At 30.1% G+C, this 25,123-nt stretch overlaps 1 protein-coding gene and 1 non-coding gene across 2 annotated transcripts; both read left to right on the top strand.

Moving 5' to 3' along the window:
* The first annotated feature begins 4,060 nt into the window (after positions 1–4,060).
* On the top strand, positions 4,061–11,562 carry LOC113859578. The gene is made up of 4 exons (XM_027492313.1): positions 4,061–4,211; positions 4,288–4,637; positions 10,893–10,925; positions 11,461–11,562. The coding sequence occupies exons 1-4, from the start codon at positions 4,061–4,063 to the stop codon at positions 11,560–11,562; spliced, it is 636 nt and encodes a 211-aa protein (XP_027348114.1).
* An 865-nt stretch (positions 11,563–12,427) lies between these two features.
* On the top strand, positions 12,428–12,534 carry LOC113860437. Its single transcript, XR_003503890.1, has one exon. It is a non-coding gene; the product is annotated as a small nucleolar RNA R71 (small nucleolar RNA).
* The last annotated feature ends 12,589 nt before the right edge of the window (positions 12,535–25,123 follow it).

The following is a 25,123-nucleotide window of genomic DNA, read 5'->3' as shown; positions in this document are numbered from 1 at the left end:
GGGCTCGCTTCATCGTAGACCTTCTCAGCAGCAGGAGTAATCTTTCCTAGCCAACTTCCAACTTCAGATTTTGAGCCTATTGATGTTTATTCTGCAGATTTTGCAACAGATATAGATTCTGCAACAAATTAAGATTCTTGTTATGATTTAGCTTACCCAGTCTGCTGATGCTTCGATTGTTGGGACGAGAAAGTAAAATTCGCGTATCAAACTTACTTATCCACTTCACCAAAGAATTCGTTGATATTTCGTAGTTTCAGAAACCTATCATAGCATAATTTTATAGCTCTCTTGAAATGAGAAGTCGAATAAGAGTAACTATGTAAGAAACTAAGAAATTGTTAGAACACGTTAAGTGTGAGTAACCTTCTTTTACTTTTAAGAGAGTGAAAAGAGAGAAAAATATGAATAAGCTTTTAATTATAAATTAACTTTTAATTTTTTATAAAACTGCTCATTTAAGGCTGCTTCAGACTAAATCTGTTTTGCCCACAAATCTTAACAAATATCGAATAATATACTATGATTATTCACTATAAAGTTGAAAATTGGCATGCCATAGTCTCTCCAAAGTGTTTGTCGACAAAATCACCGGTTTTTTGACATTGGTCTTAGAAAGAACTCATCCATGTAAACTTCCCAGTCAAGTTAGTCATTTGTAAAATAAGAAAGTTAAATAAAAATAATAAACATATAACTTAAACTTATCCGAACATATTAGTCGAACTGCTACATGCTCCACAATTTATTCCTAACGTAGAGACTTATTTCTCTCCAGTGCCCGTATATTATTCATCATTTGGGTGCCACGATCTGCTAGCTATTTTTCATTTAGTTTTACTTTTACATTGCGCAAATTATATGTGATACATTTTATTAAAAACTTATTACTTCAATATATTAACTTTTAAATGGTCAATAACTCCTAATTTATTATCATTTATTGCATGTGAATTAGCTGTCTGTCTAAAAATTATAACACTGCACCTTAAAATTTGGTTAATCCTTTACTTGAAGATTAGAAAAATCAATTCTGTTCTTTTGTATTTTGGACAAGATTTACACAGATCATTACTGTCATTGTGTTAACTTTAAAAAGTGAATTCAGAATTAAGTTATGCCAGAAATAAATTCTCTTTTGCAACTTAACGTTCTTGTTTCTAATCTTCGATAACATATTACTCCAATCTAGGTGTTACTTATCCAATTAGGGCTTCGATTTTATATTGAATAATGCATAACATGTTGGGCAGGTGTTTCGAGCCCTTTTGCATAAAGTTTCTCTTAGAGATTCTACGCAACCGTTTAAGATGCTATTGCGCTTTCATAAAACCGTAGCAAAACTAAGATAATGATATAAGGAAAACATAATTTGTTATAAAATTAAATAATGATAAAAGAAAAAAGTTAATTAGTTCTTGCCCGCTAATAGGGTAGAAATTGGTCATTGTGACATATCTCCGGATCCACAGACTCCTGAAAATGCTCCTAATCATCCTGAAGAGTCTCAACATCATTGTCCTCATGATAAGGAAAGGGATGGTGGAGGGGTGTGATAATGGTAGGGTGTCCAGTAGTAGTGTGGTGACGTATACGTTACATTTTGAGCATCTTTTGATAACCATTTTTTTAACTTTTGTAAGTCGTTTTTAAAAATTTTATTTTCTTCAATATTATTTAAAGGGTGAATCTAAATCTTGATATTTAACCAAAATTTCATAATTTTAATATTATGATCAACATCAATATAAAAGTTTGAATCCCTTGAAACTGCAAATTTAGATTGTAAATGACAGGTCATATAAACATAAGCAAACAAGTGAGTATTCATAGGCAAAGAAAATAATTATAAATTTCATTATTTAAGTTGTGGAGAAAGCTTAAGATTAATATTTTACTAGCAAATAATTAATACATTACACAATAATGTTAATTTAAGTAAAAATAATAATTCAAATTTTAATTGAAAAGAGAAAATTTTAAAAGAATTTATAGTTTAAGATTAATAAAAAATATCAATACAAAATAAAAATTTAAAATTAATTTCATAGTTCTTAAAAGATGAAATAGCAGTAAAATCACGCGTTACAAAAGTAGAACATAATAAGAGATGTCATAACATTGTACAACGAATACTCATATTTATAACATTCTATACTTTTTCAAAAGATATTTTTTGATTGAAAGTATATGTAAAATTTATGATGGTAAATTATTTAAAAACCAAATAATAGCTCTAAAAGTTTTTAAAAAATACAAAAAAATGTAAATAATTACATAATGAAACCCTTTTGCTTTTAGAAACAAAAATGATCACAAAATACTTACCATATACTTGGGGGAATAGCCTCCATGAGAAAAAGGTTTCGTACAGGTGTGTAATCCCCTATGCAAATTTTTCAAAAACTAATATTTGTCATACACCTTAATTTTGAGTGCATGAGATTGAAAAAAATGAAGATAGAGAGGGGGAAAAAAGTGAGAGAAGATGTGATATGATAAAAAAAATGAGGTAATAAAAGATAAAAAAAAATAATATGTATGGGTATGAATATAATTATTATTTTTCAAAATATAATAACCCTGATTTTAATAAATTTCTGTATATTAAACATGATTTATTATTTTTTTAATAAAATTACCATTAAGAATTATCTTAAATGATAATACTGTTTTTAAAAATTATTTCCTTTTTCATTTAGTCACACAACTTTTCTTATATTTAATAATTTTTTAAACTCAATCTTAACTACACTTTAAATTTTTTATGATTTATTTCTTAATTTTAAAAAGTTTCTCTTTAAATGATACATTTTTAATATAATAAAAAACTATTTTATTTGATAACTTTTTTTTGTTTTAAAAATAACCATATAATATATTATATATTTTTTAAAAAATATATTTTAATTTAACAATACTTATCCTATGCAAATAAAACTTATTCTTATTCTTAAATTTTAAGTCCATACAAATTAATACATTATTGCTTATCTATTTTAAGTTAACCTTATTTTAAGATACCTACAAAAAGAAAAAATATTCTTTATACCATTTGAGAGATTATTTAAAAGTATATTTTATTTTATTTTTATTTTTCATCCAATTTAATTTAGATCTAGCCCGAATTACACACTTAAATATGGTAGATGAGTATTTTTTTACATACACAAAAATTTAAACTTAAAAACCTTATTTAAGCGATACCAAATCACTTGTTGTATCGCCCCTTTCTATTTGGATTAATTTTTTTCAATATTGTTTATATTTTAAATGTTTTCTATAATATAGCATCTCTTACAATAGTTCAAATACTATACACAAAAAATTAGAGTTTGGTTATATCCATTTATATATCTTCTGAATAGTTCTTCTACTATTTTATAAAATAGTATTAAATAAGAAATACATATATTTATCATCTTAAAAATAACATTTATTTAACAATTTTTTATTTAAAAATTTAAAAGTTGTAAACATAAAATAATTTGCTTAGATATATTTAAAAGCACATAATAAAAGTACATGTATGTATTTTTATTATAAATTATAAAATATCAAAGTTTAATAATATTAATAACACTTTAAATATGAATATATATATATATATATATATATATAATATATTAGAGACAACGAGATTTATCTGAGTCTAAAAAAAATTGAAGACTAATTTTTAAAGGCTGCTAACTCGAAAAAATTATTTTACACAAGAAAATTCAAATATAAAAATTGTCTTATTAAATAATTAGCCTCATTTCTTAAACCATTAAATTAACACTGCTAATTTTTTATTAACTATCGTCCAACATGTGTTAAAATAATCCAACATGAAACATCGAAAAAATTAGAATTGTTCTACACAGCTAATCACCAGAATCATGTTATGCAGAAGGCTCCGTGTAGGGTATCCCTAATAATCCCTATAAATGCAGGGCAAATGATTAGGTAAAGAAGCTTGAAGAGGCTACACAAAACCACGAGTCATCCATTTCACAGCCAAAGCAGCTTCAAAGATACTTTGCCTTGAACACATCTCACTATTCCTTCCGAACACACCATGGTGGGTCCCTCCCAAGCGGACAAATCCACCCTCAAATTCCTCTGCAGCTACGGCGGCAAAATCCTCCCCCGTTATCCAGACGGCAAGCTCCGTTACCTCGGCGGCCACACCCGCGTCCTCGCCCTCCCTCGCTCCACTCCCTTTTCCGGTTAGATCATCACTCCTCGCTTACATTTTCCGTCACGTTAACGCCAATCCGTTACCGTTAAGTTAATTTGTTTCAGGGCTTATGGTGAAATTGGGAGAACTATGTGGCTCACACGTCACCCACCTCCGTTGCCAGTTACCCACCGAAGACCTCGACGATTTGGTTTCCATCACCTCTGACGAAGACCTCACTAACCTCATAGACGAATACGACCACGTTTCGTCTTTAAAAATCAGAGCCTTCCTTTTCTCTTTGCCCACTCTGTCAAAAACGTCGTCGTCTTCCACGCTGTCGTTTTTCTGGCCTACGGTTACGGCTCTGCGCCCGGTTGTGGTACGTCAGATGTCACCGGCTACCGCTATGAAGAAGTCGAATGTTCCTTTAGCCTACTCTGGTTATCCCCGCATTCAGGGGAATCGGGGTGTCGTTTACCTCATTCGAACTGCACCCACCGGCACTAGGCACTAGCGCATGTCTTCTGTCGTTTGATATGGTCCGAATGGATGATTGAACAATTAAGAATCCGTTGTGATCTAAAGAAAATTGAAGATAATATGTATATATGTGATGTATATAATCGAAAAGGATTGGGGTTTTAGATTGTGATCCTTGCTTTGATCATTAATAGAATTTAATCCATTTTGGTTTCTGTTCCAAATCTGTGACGGTAAGTTGAGTTCGTTCGCCTCTTTTTTTAAAAAAAATATTCTTAGTCGAGAGTCAAATCTTAATTTTAGTCTCTAACTAAATTTTATTTCTGTTTAACTTTTGGAAGATTAAAAGTATTTTTTTTGCATTTTATAAAATTCAAAAATAAATTAAATTAGTTTAATCAAGACAAAATTAAAATTTGAGAATTTTATAGAAACTAATTATTCAAACTCTTGCGTGATGGTCTTATATCCTGGTCATCTAGTTATCGATCCTTATCATCATTATCATTACAATTTGTTCAACTTCTAATTCTTTTGCACTTTGATTTTTCTTTTCACCATTTAATTGATTAACAGTTTGACATTTCTGGTTGCAGATTTGGTGAGAAGACTGAAGCTGATCAAATAGAAATAAGAAAGAGACAGCAATGAATTTTAGGCACGCTTCCATATTACCTTACCACTATATGTGTCATTACTCCTTGCAGTTGCTTAGCAATTTATCTTTTCTAATTTCTACGAGATGGTGACTATCTGCCCCGTTATCCGTTTGGATTTTAAAAATTCTTGGTCAATTTTTTAAATCAAATAAAATTCACGTTGCTTTTGTAGGAGAAAAGAAATAAGCTGATTGCAGTTATCAAGTAAACTTTATTATATAAATAATCTTAGAAAACAAATATACAATGTGAAAAAATCACATGGTATGATAAACAGAACTAATTTTTAAAAGCATTTTTATTTAAATTTTCCTAAAAATAATCTTATTTTAGAATGAACTTAAATTTGAGTCTTAATATATAATTCATTAAATATTTTAAAAATATAATTCATAACAATTTTATTTAACTTACGTAAAATTATATTTAAAATATAATTTAATTTTAATATATTATTAATATAACTTTTTTACATTATCAATCAATTAAAATATACCATAATCAGTAACGTAGTTGACTTTTAATAATATTTAAAAAATGTTACTAATTTTATTAGCAAAATTTTGATAAATGTAGTATAAACTCTATGTTGCTATAGGGATTTAGCACATATTATTGATGACAATTTTTAAACTACTGATTATATTGAGATCTTTTGCAACATTTATCAAATGTCATTAAACTAACTTAACATTTGATGTCTGCAAGTATTAAAAGAGCATGGAATTTTCCTTTATAATTTATGATATTTTGGTAAATATATTTAATTGTAAATTTACTTTTTTTTAATTTAGTTTAATTTAAGTAATTATTATAATATATTTTTCCTTAATTTAGGTATTGATTTTCTTAATTTTAGCCAATTACTATTATGTAATTTCCTTTACAAAAAAGGAGGAGTCTCTTTACAATTAAGGTATCAATAATATTAAGTTATTCAATTTGGTATTAGAGTTAGGTCTTTACGCCTCTTATTTGTATCCATGGCTGAAAATTCTTAGCTACCAACAATGATCAAAATAGGAGCAATTCCAATGAAAGACCTTGCTTCCAAATCAAGAGCAAAATGTCTTTTTGTGGGAATCACATTCTGTCCAAATTACCTCCTCTTATCTCATTGGTTGAACTATCTCTAGTGGTCAGAATCTATTTAGATGTATATCTTTGACATAGGATGTCTTGAATAGCTCACAGGTGAGCGCCCCAAGCCAAAAATTACTAACCTACAACATGTTGTGTAGGACGCTATAAACTCCATGGTTACGACATGGTTGGTCAACTCCATGAAGGAAAACACTAGTAGCAACTATATGTGTTATTCCACAATCAAAGAATTGTGGGATGGCGTTAAAGAAATAAATTCAAATAGGAATAAAGCTTAGATGTATGAACTCACCTAACAAGCTAGAGAAATTTGATAGGCAGTTGACAACATGATAAGATACTTTCACTCCTTGAAATAAGCATGACAAGATATTGAAGTCTACGAAATATAAGTGAAAGTCGGCCAAGAATGGAAAACACCATCAACAAGCAATGAAAACAAGAAGAATGTTTTAATTCCTTGCAAGTCTCAATGAGGAGCTAGATAAAGTTTGAGAAGAATAATTGGGAAAACAAGTTTACCTTCACTAAAAGAAGTCTTTGTAGAAGTTACAAGAGAGGAAACTCATAGAAGTCTAATGGTAAGAAAGACCAAAGTTGATCCAACGCCCCTTGAGACATGTATTTGTTACAGAAGTTGTTGCCTTTAAGAGTTCAACAGACTATAAGAACTCAAATCTTTGGTGTGACCACTTCAATTAATAAACCGTGTCACACTTGAGCAACTTGTTGAAAAATTTATGGTAGACCAGTACATTTAAAGAGCAACAAATAAGGTCCTAAAACACTTAGACCTTTCTTTACAACTCATAAGGCAAAAAAGGTCTCCTTGAGCAAGGAACAAGTTAGGCAACTCATTAGGTTGTTGAAATCTAGTTCTTTATATAGTACTCCTAGTGGTTTTTTGGCACAAGTATTTTTAGTACTTCTAGTTCCTTAACTACAGTTCGAATATGTATGTACCATGGATCATTGATTTAGGTGTTTTTGATCACGTGACCAACCTTTCTTTGTTATTTAAAACTTATTCTCCATGTTCTAGAAGTGTAAAAAATTAGAATTACATATGATAGTTTTTCTTCAATTACATGAAATAGGAGGGTTACCTTATATAAACACATTAACTTAAAAGTCACTGCAACAAAAAAACATTAGAGAGTGGTTCAAACCATTTTAATAAGTATTACTATGCATGTAACATCCCAATATTTCTACTTTGATTTCTCTAGAAAATTTGAATTATTATTATTATTTCAATCTGTCTTTTAATATACACGGTTGATCTAATTATATCCAAAATATTTAGAAAAAAAAATTATTTATTTATTTATTTTAATTCAGAATTTAATATGTTATTTCCCTTGTCATTCTTTTTTTTTTCAGCAATGTTGATTTTGATTTTCATTTCATGTGTGCATGTTCATAACAATAATATACAAAGCAGAACAGATTTCATTCTTCCATCCTTATTCACAATCCAAACCTTTGCTACCATATGCATGAAGTAATTGTAGTTGGCAATTGCCATTGAATTTCAAGTGTCATTCCTTCACTTGCCAAGTTGTGACCTTGAAACTTTCCTGACTGAAATAAAATAAATTGTGTGTGTTTCTAACAAGGGGGCAGACTTGTCCAGCTACCTCCCAACACCCTACAACGTGAAGAACAGAAAAGAACTCTTAATCTTTTGTCTCGTTTTATCCTACAGATCTATTAATTAATCGAAGTATGGTTGCCTAACGATATAATTAATTAAGATTAAGAAAGAAGCGCAATAGGATAAAATCTAATCACAAAACGGAAATCAAATTTAGATTCAAATATCAAAATCCCATAAATTCATAAACAATTGGTCTCATAGCCCTAGCTATGGACTTAGTTACTTATGCTAAAGAAAAGAACTAAAACAATCATAAACAAAGCCATAAAGAAAAGCAAACAAGAATGAGATGAGTTCCCGGTCTTCAAGTATGATCGCTCGAAACTCCAAGTCCCGTCAAACATATGCCTAGGATCCTGTGCACGAGAAAGGAGATGAGAAGTGTCCAAGACTAGGTGTCAAAAAAAGGGTTTCTTAATGGTGCCTTAGGTCTTCCTTTTAATAGGGTTTGAAAACCCTAAAGACTGTTCATAATTGGGCTTCCCACAGATGAGCATGGTCGTGCAAGGCCTTAAGCACGACCATGCATGGGCTCGAAGCACCCCTGTACTTGCTGAAAGGGTCTGGGCATGCTGACTGCTGCAAAACTCTAATCTTCTATCAATTTGGGTCCAAAACACACCCAAAGTATATTTGCGGCATCTTTATACCAAACTGCCTAATTAATATATAAATTAGTGTAAAATCCAAATAAAATAAAGGTCAAATATGAATATATGGGCTGTAAAAGAGAGCCTAATTACAGACTTATCAACTCCCTCATACTTATCTATTTGCTTGTCCTCAAGCAAAGTGCTGGTTAAGTAAATAACATAATAACTTAAAACATAATACCACACACAAAACCCAAAACAACGGAGATAAAGAGAGCAAAAAGAGTAATATCAATGAGCATAAGCAATCAAAAGGATTCTCAATTAAAATCTTATAATTCCATACTTTTCACTCAAATGTCAAACTAAGGTACTCTACTTTCGTCTCTCACCAAGGGACAAAATAAGATATCACTCAATTCTTCTAAAGAAAAGTGTACTACCATAGGCTTGACTATAAACCGACTCTCCACTAAATAAATTAAATGCAAGTCAAAATCATGAGGTCTTTTTCAGGTTATAATGTGGCTAAAGAGTTATAATAATTGAGGTGAGATAAATAAAAGGAAGGAGATATACAAAGGGGTAATAAATTATAAAAATTATAAACATCCCCTAAGTTTACAAATGAAGCTCTTGGATTAATTTTTATATTTTTGTATATAAACCATATCTTTACACTTCTCTCCTTTCAATCATATATAACCATTTTTCTTTTCTTTTCTTTTTTTCTATTTTTTATTTTCTTTTTCATACTTTCTTTCTTTCTTTTTGCACATGAGAGATATAGAGGAGAATTAATCAAACAATTCAACAACTCAATTGCTCCATTCATAAACTCAAGGTCATCAAAATATTTTATAAATTTAATGCAAGGGACCAAGAAAATCAATAAAGCTCAAAATGGACAACTAGTGTATCTCAAACATGCTGAAGGCTAAGAATAAAAATCCTATTATGTCTCAATCATATTAAAAACATGCAATTAAAAAGAGAAATCTTAAGTCGGTTCCAAGTCAAGTTCTAGAGCACAAATCCTAAGGAGATAATCACACAAAACAATGAGGAAAGGGGTACAATTAATTGAATTAAGATAGAAATCTCCTTTAAGGCTCAAAGCTCACACCTGTGGGTTAAAGTTTAATGTAGAGCATAAAAGTAAGGAACTTAGCTAATTATTAGTTTCCAAATGAAAGTATAATGCCAATAATAATCACTCAACATGCTCTTCTATCTGGAAAAATTGGGTTTCATGAGGGAAAAAGTTTTAAATTATCATAAAAAAAAATAGCATAGACACTTTACTCAAGAACATGCATTAACAATCATATAATTAGGAACTACTCTCTCATACTTAAAGCAAAACATTGTCCTCAATATTTGAAAGCAATCAAATTAAAAGCATGTAAAAACGGCGATTGAAAAAAAAAAAAGGTTCCCTGATAATTCTTGACATGACCACTTCGGGTGAGAGAGCACGGCTATGCTGAAATCTTAAGCATGCTCATGCTTATGATGTAAAGCTTCTCTCATAATTGTGACTGAATGCACAGCCGTGTATAGAATGTGAACGGGCGTGCTTGCAGATTAGAGCTCAAAAGTGTGTGCGGGAACGATCAACTCCGTTCTTGCAATCTTTCAATATGCTTATTATTTATTCTAAAACTAAAATAACAATAGCAAAATCAAAATAAACAAAAAGAAATAAAATTTAAATAAAATAAAAGACACAAGTTGCCTTCTGAGAGCGTTTGTTTAACGTCACGAGCCTGACATTCCTGTTAAATCATGGTGGAAAGAAGGTATGAGTCTCAGAGGTGACTCCCTTGATATGCAATTGTCTCCCCAGAAGCTTTGCCTCCCCAACACCTATTATATCAGAAAAATTATTCATAAGATGGGGATGAGAATAAAGAGAAGAAAATTTAAGCTTCGAATTAGGAGGCTTATTAATAGATGGTTTAAGTTTTTCTCTTTTCTTCTTCTTATACTGGTTCCTCCTTGGCCTTCTTCTTGTGGTTCCATGCTTCACATAAATTAGAGGAGGAGAAACAACATCTATAGTGCTCACAAAGTGACAAGACTCTTGGCTAGAAGGGTACTTGAAAGAATTGAAAACTTGAAATACAACTTCCTCATTATCTAGCCTCAGTGTGAGCTTCCCTTCTTGTACGTCTATGATGGCCCTAGCAGTGGCCAAGAATAGTCTCCCTAGTATGATGGGGACATCATCATCTTCCTCCATGTCAAGTACCACAAAGTCAGCAAGAAATATAAACTCCCCAACTTTTACAAGTATGTTCTCTATTATGCCTTTGGGATATGTGATCGACCTATCTGCCAGCTGAAGTGACATGGAGGTCGTCTTAGGTTTATGCATTCCAAGGTTCCTGAAAACAAAATACGACATAAGATTAATACTTGCTCCTAAATCACATAAAGCCTTATCAATATGAGTTTTTCCAATTGTGCAAGGAATAGTAAAACTCCCTGGGTCCTTAAGCTTAGGTGAAAGCTTTTTAAGGACTATAGCTGAGCACTCCTGGGTGAGCTTCACTGTTTCATATGCTTTCAACTTCCTTTTATTGGTCAAAATCTCCTTTAAAAATTTATCATATTTGAGCATTTTGGAGATAGCATCAATGAAAGTCATATTGATGTGCACTTTGCCCAATAAGTCTAAGAACTTGTGGAACTCTTCATCATAAGGAGGGTGACCTTGCAGCTGCTGTGGGAAAGGTATCTTAGGCTCATAAGGCCTTGGTTGAACAAGAGGCTCTTTCTTCTTTTCTTTTTCAGACTCCTCGATTGAAGCACGGTCTTGCTCATAGTGATGCATGGTCGTTCTTTTATTACTGTCATGGGCGTCCTTGTATAAGCACGGTCATGCTTCTATTGTAGCAGGGACGTGCTCATTAGTAAGCACGGGTGTGCATGTAGAATCAGCATAGGCGTGCTTCTCAACAAGCATGAGCGTGCATGTGCTTCTGTTCTGCGATTCTTGTAATTTCTTTCCACTTCTAAGGGTGATGGCGTTGCATTGCTCCCTTAGATTAGGTTCAGGCTAAAATGGCAATGTTCCCATCACTCTTTGACTCAGAAAATTCGTAATTTGCTCCCATTGTGCACTCATCTTTGAAGAGTTGGCTTATATTTCATATTTGACCTCTGCGAACTTCTTATCGGTTCTCTCAATATGTTCGTCCAATTTAGATTCAAGTTCTGTCATCCTCTTATCAGAGTAATGCACATATTGCATCATTTGTTCTTGAAAGTTGGACTGAGATCTAAGAGCTTCTTTTCCTTCTAGTCTTACTCCCTGACTTTGCATATGCGGAGGGCGATAAAAACTTGAATTTTGACTTCCAAAGCCATTCCCCAAGAGTTAGGAGGATTACTCCTCCACACTGAACTGTAATTGCCCATGAAATTTGTCTCCTCTTACTTAGATTCTAGGCTTGCAGGAGCTCTTACAGGTTGATCTTGAGCCTTCATTAAAGATTCTAGTTGCTTTGCAAAGGCTGCCATTTGGTTCATTAATGGGCTGCTGCTCTCTGCTTGGTAGACTGGGCTGGTCTCTTTCCTCTTGATGTCGTAAGAGTCAGTAGTGTGTCATTGAAAGCTAGAAGATGTCATCTCATCTATTAACTTGTATGCATCAGCTAGATCTTTCCTTATGAGGGACCCTCCTGCTGTGGCATCAATTGTAGCTCTGGTGGTGATTGATAGGCCATTGTAAAAGATTTTCACCTGTCTCCACGTCAGAAAATCATGATGAGGACATCTCCTCAAAAGCTCTCTAAATCGCTCTCATGCCTCGAATAAGATTTCTGCTTCATATTGTTGGAAGCAACATATCTCCGTCATAAGTTTAGAGGACCTTGATGGAGGAAAGTACTTTCTCAAGAATTGTTGAGATCCTCCCAAGTTGTGATGGAATTGGCTAGGAGTGAGGCAAACCAAGCAGTCACCTTTTCAGATACCGAGAACGGGAAAAGACGGAGTCGAATAGCATCGTTGGAGACTCCATTGTATTTTATGGTATCTATCAATCGGAGGAACTTTGTCAGATGAAGATTGGGATCTTCGTTAGGCATGCCCCCAAACTGTATAGAATTTTGAACCATGCTTATGAGTGCTGGTCTCAATTCGAAATTGTTTGCCTCCACATTAGATGCCGCGATACTTCCAAGAGTGCCTCTAGCAATGAATGTCATGCAATCTTGAATTGATCTCCTTCTCTCTGTCATTCTTTGCTCTCTCACTTCTTTTCTTTGTCTACGAACTGTTCTTTCAAATCTCCAAATCAAATAAACAAGTTGTAAAACACTTAGAACGAGTGAACATACATTAAAAGAAATTGTGAAATAAAAAAAAATAAAAAAATTATAAAATATAAAAGATAAATTTAACAATAAACAAAACAGAATTAAAATAAAATAAAATACAAATTACTCAAATCAATTAAATCTGAGATTTTCTTAATATTGAAAAAGCAATTCCCGGCAACGACGCCAAAAACTTGTACGAAGGCCAATTGTACCCATCGAGAAGTAATAAAGGGTTCTTCAATTAAGTTCTCGAAATATCGTCCCACAAGGATTGATTTCCAATTACTAAAAAATTTCTAATTCAATTGTTTAAGCTTCAAAGATACGAGATTAATTAAAAATAAGAATTTATAATATCAATTATAAAACTAAGAGCAAGGAATACAATGCACGTCTTGGTTAAACTTATCGGAGAGGAACATAGGGCATATGGGTTTTCTCTTTCAATCTTTTATGTTATTTTTCTGTTTAACTCTAAATTCGATTTCCTTGTGATTACCAATCATTCATACGAATACTATTAATACCCAATGGTCATGCAATAATAATATTCTTTTCTCTAAATTAACATCCCCAATGATCATGCAAGACATCAATTTAAGAGAGTTTAAGGAACCTATGAACTTGTTAATTTAATAATGATTAGAAGAGAAAGATTGGTTTGGTCCACCTAATCTTTTGTTTCGTTTTATCCTATAGATCTATTAATTAACCAAGGTATGGTCGCCTGACGATATAATTAACTAGGATTAAGAAAAAAGCGCAATAGGATAAAATCTAATCACAAAACAGAAATCAAATTTAGCTTCAAATATCAAAATCTCATAAATTCATGAACAATAGGTCTCATAGTCCTAGTTATGGACTTAGACTCATGCTAAAGAAAAGAACTAAAACAATCATAAACAAAGTCATAAAGAAAAGCAAACTAAAATGAGATGAGTTCCCGATCTTCAAGTACGATCACTCAAAGCTCCAAGTCCAGCCAAGCATATGCCTAGGATCCCGTGCACGAGAAAAGAGATGAGAAGTGTCCAAGACTAGGTGTCAAAAAATGGGGTTCTCAAGGTGCCTTAGGTCTTCCTTTTAATAGGGTCTGAAAATCCTAAAGACTCTTTATAATTGGGCTTCCCGCAAATGAGCATGGTCGTGCAAGGCCTTAAGCACGACTGTGCATGGGCTCGAAGCACCCCTCAATGCTTGTTGAAAGGGTCTGGGCATGCTAACTGCTACGAAGCTCTAATCTTCTATCAATTTGGGCCCAAAACACACCCAAAGTATACTTGCGGCATCTTTATACCAAACTGCCTAATTAATATATAAATTTGTGTAAAACCCAAATAAAATAAAGGTTAAATATAAATATATGAGCTATAAAAGAGGACCTAATTACAGACTTATCAAAACTACAGATTCCACTGATAAGAAAATATGGCTTGCCTCAGGAGCCAAACATAAGTAAGTATGTTTATTTATGCATATATTATATCAAAAAAATTTCTTTATAACTATTTATTCTATGTTATCTTTATTTTTTTTAATAGTTATTTATCTTCAAATAGTCCTTCGAAGGTTATTTCCAAAATAATCAAGTTTAAGTTTGATAATCTATGGCCTACTTGGACCAAGGTGCCATAAGAAGTGAGGAATACGTGGTTTGAAGAATTTAAGGTAACATATTTTAAAGTCATTGTGTTTTGTAAATATTAAACCCATCAAATGTCTCTAACATGTAAGCAAAAATAAAATAATTGTCATGCATATATATTCATGGGGTGATTATGTTAAATATTAGAGGGAGGGGAATAGTTTTAACAAAATTACTCTTGTATTCCATGTTATTAATGACTTCTATATATGTTATTGTATTTCTCTGTTTGATTTTTTTTATTTGCAGAAAACATACAAATGGCTCTCTTAACATAATCTTATCATTAGATCCATTTTTTAGCATAAAGACTCTATGATTTTAAACAACATAATGTCTAAGTTACGAAGCGGTAAAGATAAGGACCTTTGGATCACTTCTGAAGTGATGGAAAAGTTGCACACTCATTGGGCAGGAGAAGAGTTTCAGAAGAAAAGCACTATTGCTAAACAAAATAGAGGTGTAGATGGTGGAGCATCTTTGTACACTAGTGGCTCTGTATTTGCTGTTGTGCATCGTAATAGAATGGTAATTATTTAAACTATCTGTTTTTTTCAGTCATTTCCTTCTTTGGAACTTTACACTTGTATTATTATGCAAACTGAGCAACTTAAGCGAGTTCCCACAGCATTTGATATAATGGGAAAGACAAAAAAAAAAAAAAAAGCCAGAGAATGGGTCAATGACAAAGCCAAAAACATTGATGTATGTACCTTTCTAAATATTATTTTTTTATAAATTTTTGCCTCACTTTTATTATAAATTATGACTAATATGTTATTTAATTTTTTTTAGGATGAGTTTATTCGACGTCAAACTGAAGTCCATGCACATGACAAAGATGATCATGATGAAGAATGTGCCTCACGTGACCATTTTGTAGCTGCTGACAATGCCATTTTTTTATAAGTTCTTGGAGGAAAAAACAAGAAAAGTCACATGTATAGGTTAGGACAATTGGGTGAAGAGTTTGTGATGTCATCCTCTTCTTATACTTCAGTCTGATCCTAGTTCTAGTGTTAACTATCAACAGATCATTGTCAACCTTAATGTTGAATTAGCAGCAAAGGACACACACATTGACACTATGCAATCTAAATTACAAAGGACCAATTTAAAATTACAGAAGACCGAGAACATTCTCCAACAAGTTGTTCAACACTTGGAAATTTCTACCAGTACCCAAATGGATGATTCTCATGTTGATGGTGATGATGTTGGTTCTCCTCATAGTGACATTGATCCATGTTCATGATTTAGGACCTTTTTTTTCTATTTGTTATGTCAATAATTGTACCTTTCTTATAAAATGAGGTATACTTTTGTTATGGAGTAAATATATATTGTTATGAATTGTAAGATGTATTTTACTTCTTTAGATATATTTTTTTACCATGTTTGTAGTTTTTGACTATTAGCAGGTTTTGTTAAATATTATGTCAAGTAGTAAGCATGTTTTGTCATACAAATAAGTCTTGTTGAAAAAAAAGTTTAAAAAATTAAAATTATTCATTATAATTAGCCACCAAATTTAGCCACCGACTTAGCGACCAATTTAGCAACCAAATATTTGATGAAATTTAGCCACCAAAATAGCAACCGAAAAAGGTAGATGTAAAATTGCAACCGATTTTGCCACTAAAATGCTAGCAACAGAGTACAACCAATTAGCAACCACATTAGCTATTGAAATTTGGGGTTGCAATTAGTAACCAAAATAACTATCAGCTAGGTGGTGGCAAAATAGCGACCAAAATTTTTCAGTTGCTAAATTCATATTTCTGCAATTGAATGCATTTTTTGTCTCTAAATGTGTTTGCAACCAATATATTAGCCACCAATTGTAATCAGTGGATATTTTGGTGGCTAAAAATGTGACCAATTTTTATATTTTAGCCATCAATATTGTCAGTTGCTAAATACAATTTTTCTTGTTGTGCTCATTCTCAATAAGGGCAATATTAACACTAGAAAATGGCAAGGTATAATTTAACAGAGTCAACTCAATCTTCATAATTAGTATTGTTCAAAGTTTTCAACGAAGTAGGCATAGACACTGATGATGGAAACAACAAAATTTTAGATACACAATTAGTTCAAGTGCAACAATAATATGCCCATTACAAATTTTCTTAGTTAATCTGATCCTGCTTAAGGGTCTCGGATCACAATAAATAAGAAAAACAAATACGATACATAAAATTTCATGTCACAAGAATCCTAATGGGTATTAATACAAAATTGACATGAGTAAAACACAAATGTATGGTATTTTAAAATCACATCAATAACAACACATTGATAGGATATAATTACTATTAATGCAATATATAATTATATAATTTACTCAAGTCTTGTATAAACGATCTCATGATAAGTGGGATGACATTTATACAAAATAATCATGCATCCAGATTTAATAATTTAAATATATACGTTAGGCATGAAATAATAATTATACCACAATTATATCAAATAATTGATATAAAACCAAAAAAATAAAATTTAACATATATGATATTCAAAGAGAGAGTGAATAGTATAATTATGTATAAAAATTTTAAGCCCATAATTTCATCAATACAGTAATTATTTAATTAATTTAGACACAAATTAATTAATTAAAAATATCTACAATGCCCATAAAACTATGAAAATTGTCCAAAATATCAAAAATTTAATTTCAAAAGGGTTAAAAAAAATTTAGGCCCAAATTGTCCCTTAGAGCATCCTCCATATGCCACACTCTCCCAGCCTAGTGAGTGTGCTTCGTACATACAAAAAAAACCTACCAACCACAAAACGGGTCCAACAAACCTAGAAACCCGACACGGTTCAATCTTGCAATCTAGAGCACCAATTCATGTTGTTCTAAAGATGTTTTGATTGTCCATGAATGCTATGAAGAACCCTCATAGTAATTGTTCCAATCGTTCAGCCATATAGATGTATTTTGAACGAAAAAGAGAGTTTCAAAGGCTAAAACTCACGTAGCCATGAAGGATTCAAAGTGAGAATTCGAGCAACCCAGGCAGTTTCTTTCAACAAGGGTCCACTACATTCTTTGTGATGAGTTCAACAAAAGCCCTATGGCTATTTGTTGAAAAAGGTTTTCGTTTGAGGGAATTGAATCAAAATAAAAATAAGACAATGACAAACACAAAAAGAAAAAAAGAACAAATTCTCAATCTAAATTGTAGGAGGAGGGACTTTGAAGATCTAGACAATAAAACAGAAGAGAAACACAAGAAAAACTAAAAACAAAAGAGTGCATAGTATCAAAGAAAAACAATTGTAAAAGAAATGTGAAGAAGAAAACAAAATAAAAATAAAAATACTATACCGTCAATCATTGCTTACACTATTGTGTTGGTAAGCTATGTTCTCTCTCCTCCTTCGTTATCTTCTTAAACTTTCACTCGATGAATGGAAGTTAAGACAAAAGTTTTAAATCACTTTTTATTTTATTGTTTTTGTCTTATATAAAGTTATTGTGATTTGATATTATTTTATTAGTTTGTTCACTTTGATTTGAGGGATCTGTGAAATTAGAGGAAATTAGTTGCGCCAAAATCACTCTTTTTTTCTCTTTTTAATATAATTATTAGATGTGATTTGATTTGACGATTACAAAACTCGTTGCTCGAGTGTTAGCTTTGCAATCCCTGCGCATAAACTTTTTACATACGTGGTTATTATTTCACCTTTTTTTTTTATTTTTTTTCCATTAGCATATTAGTTTTCCTTTTTTTTTCTTTTATTTTACTGTTTTTGACAGGTCAAGTTTAATTATCTTTTTTTTTTGTTCGTTACCTTTTTTTTATTATTTTTCTTAGTTTTATAATTTTATTTATTCACTGTCTATTTTTATTATTTTTATCTTACTTTATATTTATTTTAATTTATCTGAAATAAAATACCTTTTATTTTTAAATTTAGTCTTTCTAATTTTGTCTAGTTATTTATTTTTAAGCAATAATAATAATAATAATAATAATAATAATAATAATAAATTATTTAAACATTATATTTTTATTTATTTATTTATTATATTTGAATTGTATTGTTATTCATAAAATTTATTTTATTCTAACATTAGCAATAAATTTTGTCAAATTTATTATATTATCCATTGTTTAAATCTTAATTATTATGTTTGTTATTTACAATTTAGAGTTGTTATCTCTTTACTTTTTTTTTTGTATATTTGTAGAATGTAAATGGTAATTCATTTTTATATTTATGATTTATCTTTTCTTATATTATGAATTTTTTTAATCAATGAACGAATAATAATATAATTGTATCAATTTATAATACTAACGTATAACTTATCTATTGTCATGTCATGTATTATAAATTGATAAAGCTTAAGTGTACCTACATTACCTTGGCTTTATACAATTTTAATTCATCGTATGTTGTCTTTAATTAATTAACTAATTATCTTAATAATCAACCAAGATGCATTTTTTCTTTTAATTACTAATATATTAATTGATTTATTTAATTAAAGATATTTTTATCAATATAACAATTTATAATGCTAATGTGTAGCAACTCTACCTTCATGCATTATAAATTGTCAAAATATATGTGTGTCAACGTTATCTTAGGTTTTACATAACATCAATATATTGAAAATTTTATCCGATTTTTGAAATTAATCAATTATTATTGCTATTATTTTCATTAAAATTCATCATTTAGAATATTTTCATCATGTTAATGCAGCGATATATAATATTATTGTGCAGCGTTTCTACTTTTATATGTTTTAAATTGTTAAGAATCATGTGTACCAAAGTTATCTTAGGTCCTATGCAATATAAATTTATCAAACAAAGTTTTAATCTTTTTAATCAATTAAATATATTTATTCCTTTTGTTAAATGATAATCATTATTATTTCATTTTATTTTTTTATTATTTTCTTAAGTCATATTTCTAATTTTGTTAAATTAAATAAGAAAACATTTTATTACATAGTTTTATTATAAAAAAATTTGTAACATCCATGTGTAATTTACATTGCCTTTAATTGTCCAATAAATCATAAGGAGTTTATTTATAACTTACATTATCTTAAATTCTCTTAAAATGAATTGTCAAATCTAAATAAATTCAAAATTTTATTTATTTATTTACAAATATTTTTACTTTATTTTAACAATTCGCTATATAGTTGTGTGATCTCTCTTCACCTTCTATATTGTATCTTAAATGTTGTAATATTATAAAAATTAATTTAATCTCAAAAAAAATTTATTTACTAAACTTAATTTTTATCAACCAAATTTTTAGATAGAACTACGTGGTTTCGAGTTCATCATTGCGCATGGGCATACGTAGGAGCAGGAACCGTATCCATCAAGTCAAAATAATTTTCAAGATAATTTTTTTTCTTTTAAGATACCAAGTAAACATTTCAATATATAATTTTTCTTCTTCTAAAATGAAAATAATTACTATTTAAAGGTTAAATAAATATTTTTTAGAGGTTAAAATGAATTTGCTCAAATAATTTAAGGTAACCGTTTTTTAAACGGACGTTATAGGGTGCTACTACCTTTCCAACACGTAAATGACTCTCGAACTCATTTTTTATTTCAAAGATCATATTATTTTAAAAGATTTTCTAAAGTTTTCTTAAAATAAACTTTGGTGATGACTCATCTGATTTTTGAAAAAATATTTTTATTCTTGAAAGATAATTTTCATAAACACATATTTGTCATACTATTACCTAGTTGCAACAGTATTAATCAGGCTCTAATACCAATTGCAGAATTTTATATAGAAAATTAAAGATACCAACGATCATATATAACGCACATCATAACATCTCAATATAATTCTAACAATATATAATTGAATAATTGCATTAAACGCATACCTAATGAGAACTCGTGAGTCATAAGCAATCCTTATTTTAAGTGAGCATATACTACTCTCTTCTCTAATTGCTATTATCCCACACTAGTAACTGTCTAATAGGGCAACAGTTATATATAAGCCTAATCAGATGAGAGTAGGAACTTCTCACTAGACACATAGAATGGCTCGAGTCCAATCACAAAATTTATATAATTAATAATAATTATACATATTTATTTTATGTCATAATTAATAACAATCTAGCTATAATAATTTAATAATAATCCACATATTAATATAAATATTAATATTAATGTTAGAAAATCTAACAGTAGATGCATGGTACTCACTTTTATTTCCCTTTCATATGCTAATGATGTATGTAAGTGATTCTTGCACCGTTGACTAACTCATTTTGGGATCTCACTTAATAACCCCTTGGTGTATGAATTATGTTTAAATGTGGCATATAATATTTTCTTTATTATGGTGGCATGGCACAGGTGTAAGATTTTATACATATACATCTAAATATGGTATGTGATTTTCTTCCCCAATTACTTGAAAATAAATATAATAAAGATGAAGCTAACTTAGGTTATGCACGTTAATTCTCTTCAAAAAGTACTTTTGTTATAAGTACACGCCACTTTTCTATATGTATGTGCTTATGGTACGCAGAATCTACAATACCAAATGTCACAATTCTCCTTTCCTTTCAGTTAATGACTAATATAAAAGAAATTTACTAACTCAGGTTATGCGTGTTAACCCTCTTTAAAAGATATATGTATTATTAGTGAACATTATACTTTTATGTATATGCCTATTGTGTGTTGAGTCTGGAAAGCTAGAGTGATATAATGCAAAGTAGATGTACTTAGACAGCAATTCATAACTATTCTCCAAATGTCATAACTACTCTCTAAGTACTCTACACAAATTGAAAATTGAAAATTTAATTTTTCATTGTTTATGATTTTTCAATTATAAACTAAAATAGTTCTTTATTGCTTGAAACTCAAGATTTTTCTTATAAGATCTTTCCTAGTATTCGTAGATTAGACTTTCTTAAGTTTGAACTAATAAATCATTTAAGCAAAAGAAGTTAGAATCCACTAGCACAGGAGAGAGAGAGAGAGAAGAGAGTGAAGAAAGAAGTGAAAAAGGTACTCATGATTGTGGAAAGGGAAAACCTTCTTAGTGTAGAGACAACTACATTATTGTCTTTATTACAGTGATCTACATAGTCAAATTTGGTGATAGAGAAAAAGATGAAGGTGATGAGAGAACACAAAGAAGAAAAGATGATGTTGTTATTACAAGTTGAGTGATTGACAACCACGTCATAATGGTTTCAAATAAAACTAGATTACTCAAATAATTTTCGAATATAAGGAGCAAACCTAGGTCATCTCACAAGAACAAAAATTCATTCTGCTTCTAATTTTAAACATGCAATAATGTTAGCTTGGGGGTTTTGTAGTTTTGACAAAATTAAATAGAAAGACGAGATTGAATTAAAATGCACTAAAGCAAATTGAATCAAATAAATAAATTATCCAGAAAATGAATTGTCCAGAAAATAAATTAAATCCAAAAAATGAAAACAAATCAAGGAAAAATCAATGCAGACCAAAACGAACGCAGATAAAAACAATTAAAACGAAACGAATTGAACCCAGAAATTAAAGACAAAAGTAATTTAAACAAAAATGAATTTAAAAATTAAAACAGATCTAAAAACGAAAACGATTCTAAAAACGAAAATGAATTTTAAACACAAAAATGAAAAATAATTTAACTCAAAAAATTGAAAAACAAATGCAGATTAAAACGAATAAATGCAATTAAAATCACGAATCACAGGCAGAACTAGGATTACTATATCGAATTTGCCTAAATCTCAAATGCAAAAGTGTTAGAATTTTCTTAATCCATTATGTAATTTTCATTATGCAATGACTATTATGAAATTACCATTACCCATTAGATCTTGAATTACGTTGTTCCTACAACACAATATATGATTTTCATACAATTAAGGGTTTAGAGAGCACTAACCTGAGTCTATTTTTCCTTGATGTTACCTCTCTCTTTGATGTCGTTGATCCCTTTGTATCTTCCCCAACTCTTCCTTCCTCTTTTAACTCTTCTCGGATGGTTGAGAGAAAGTTACTTTCTTGCGTTTACCGTGAGCACACTTAGAGACCATGAAAGTGATAGAAAATAGAGAATGTCGTAACTCTTATTTAGTAACCGCTCTTTTATTTATCTGAAGGGACAGGGGAGGGTTTCCTTATAATTGTATTTACAATTATACCCTTTATGACTCTATATTTTATATTTAACCACCTTAACATTAAATCATTAATTAGAGTCATGCTATAAGTTACATAGGCCACAATAATAAGATTATTAAAATAATCTAACAAAAAGAAATCAATCGATCAATTTACACTCAAGAATCAAACCAAATTCAATCAAATTATGCATGCACCAATCTTAATCAAGAATTGCGAAAAAATAAAAAGACAAACTCAAAGTGATCAATTTATCTTATAACTCATGCTTGTGACGAGATGATTTGCGAGAAAATAATAATTAAAAATATAGCAGAATCTGAAAAGAGACAAGTGAATGAAGCGAAAAAGGTTTTCTCTCAAAGTGGAAAAAAGTCTTTACAGAAAAATGAAATTATGAAAAGGAAGCGTCCAAAATCAACCTTTTGACCCCTATATATATTGGTCTTAAATGAAAACATAAATAAATGGGCCAAGGCTGCCACAAGTAATTAAAATAAAAGCCCGAAATAAAAACCCTAAATATAAAAGGTATGCTTTAAGTCTGAACTTCAAAAATTAATTAAAAAGATAGCTTTGAACTCACATCACAATCCATATGCCCAAATTGAAGCCTAGGTAGTCAGGAATCCATTGCAAAAAGAATTAGCCAAAAAGGGGATCTATAGAAAAAGTTATGGCCAAAATAGTGGACAAATGTCAAAACAGCAAAAATATAAAATATAAAGTAAAGATAACAAGTATTTATGAAAACTCCAATTTAATACTAGAAATGCAAAAACATGTTAAATGAAATAAATAAAGAATGAAAGATATTTTGGAAGATGCAATAAGGCTACAAGTGTGAGTATAAAATATGAATCATCAGTGATGTTTCACCCTTCTGTGTTTATGAGTTAAAAGAAACTAAAGTATTTTAAGATTTTGGTTTGTAAGAACAATTGATACTTAACCACTCTCCAAAGTGACATTCAGAGAGTGGTTAATACATAACTGCTCTCTAAAAATAACCTTTAAAGAGAGGTTATATACTGACTGTTCTCTAAAGTCACTTTCGAAAAGTGGTTATATATTCATCACTCTCTAAAGTCATTTTTGAATAGCAGTCATGTTATTTCACTTTACAAATGATCGCTTCGAAAGATCTAAGATAGAGTAGTGAATGTTTTACATGTACCAAAATTTTCATGTTACCTTCTCTTAATTGGTAAAATCTTCCAATTACAATGTGAAGTTCTTTGACACTCATTGTACTTTTAAAGATTAAACTTTGAGGAAGATGATTGGTTTGAAGATGCTTTTGAGAATAAATAACTCAAGGTCTTGGTAGCATAAGTTCTACCCCTGTAAGGGACCAAATAATGCTATGGCATAATAGATTAGAGCATCCAAATTTTCAATATATTAGGCATTTGTTTGTAAATTTTATTAAAAATTGTTAATTGTTCTTCTCTTGAACGTGAAAGTTGTGTCCTAGCTAAAAGTTATAAAGCACTTTATTTCTCTCAAAGTGATGTACAGGGTCCATTGAAAATTACAAGCAAATTTGTTACATGGTTTGTAACTTTTGTTGATGATCAAACCCGTTTGTGTTGGATTTATCTAATGCTTGAAATTTTGAAGTTTCAAAAATATTTAAATGTTTTTTATAAATGATTGAAACATAATTTAATGCAAAAAAATTTCATTTTGAGAAGTGACAATGATATTGAATATTTGAATAAGAATTTTAATGAATTTCTTTAAAATAAAAGGTCATTCCTCTACAAAATGGAACTATTGAAAGAAAAAATAAACATCCCCTTAAAGTAACCCATGGCATAATGCTTGAAAGTAATGTTCCAAATATTATAAAATGCACACTCATGGGTTAAGTATCACACACCATTGAGTACTTTCGCTACAAGCTTTGTTTAAAATCATCTACAAAGCAGGTATAAATAACTTATGGCAAGTGCACTAATTGTTTTAATGATTATTAAAAATTTACCATTTTTATGAGAAATAGGGCAATTAGTCAATGATACTTCTGTAACTCCATTTATGCTTAAAAATTGTACACTATACAAGAAGAATTATATACAAAATTTTCACAGTTGAAAGAATTGATTTTTAGAAGCTTTTATGCAAAAAGATGCGATGAATAAAAAATAATGTAATAAATTCAAAATAATACATATGATACAAAACACGTATATAACAAACACTAAACAATCACAAACATCTCACAAGCATAACATGCATGAAATTTCTTCTAAGTCTTACTTCATGAAGAATAAAAATCCATTTTAGTACACACAAGT

Source organism: Abrus precatorius, unplaced genomic scaffold, assembly GCF_003935025.1.
Source record: "Abrus precatorius isolate BTA unplaced genomic scaffold, Abrus_2018 Scaffold2, whole genome shotgun sequence".
NCBI classification, from domain to species: Eukaryota; Viridiplantae; Streptophyta; class Magnoliopsida; order Fabales; family Fabaceae; genus Abrus; species Abrus precatorius.
This window is presented reverse-complemented; position numbering and strand designations above follow the sequence as displayed.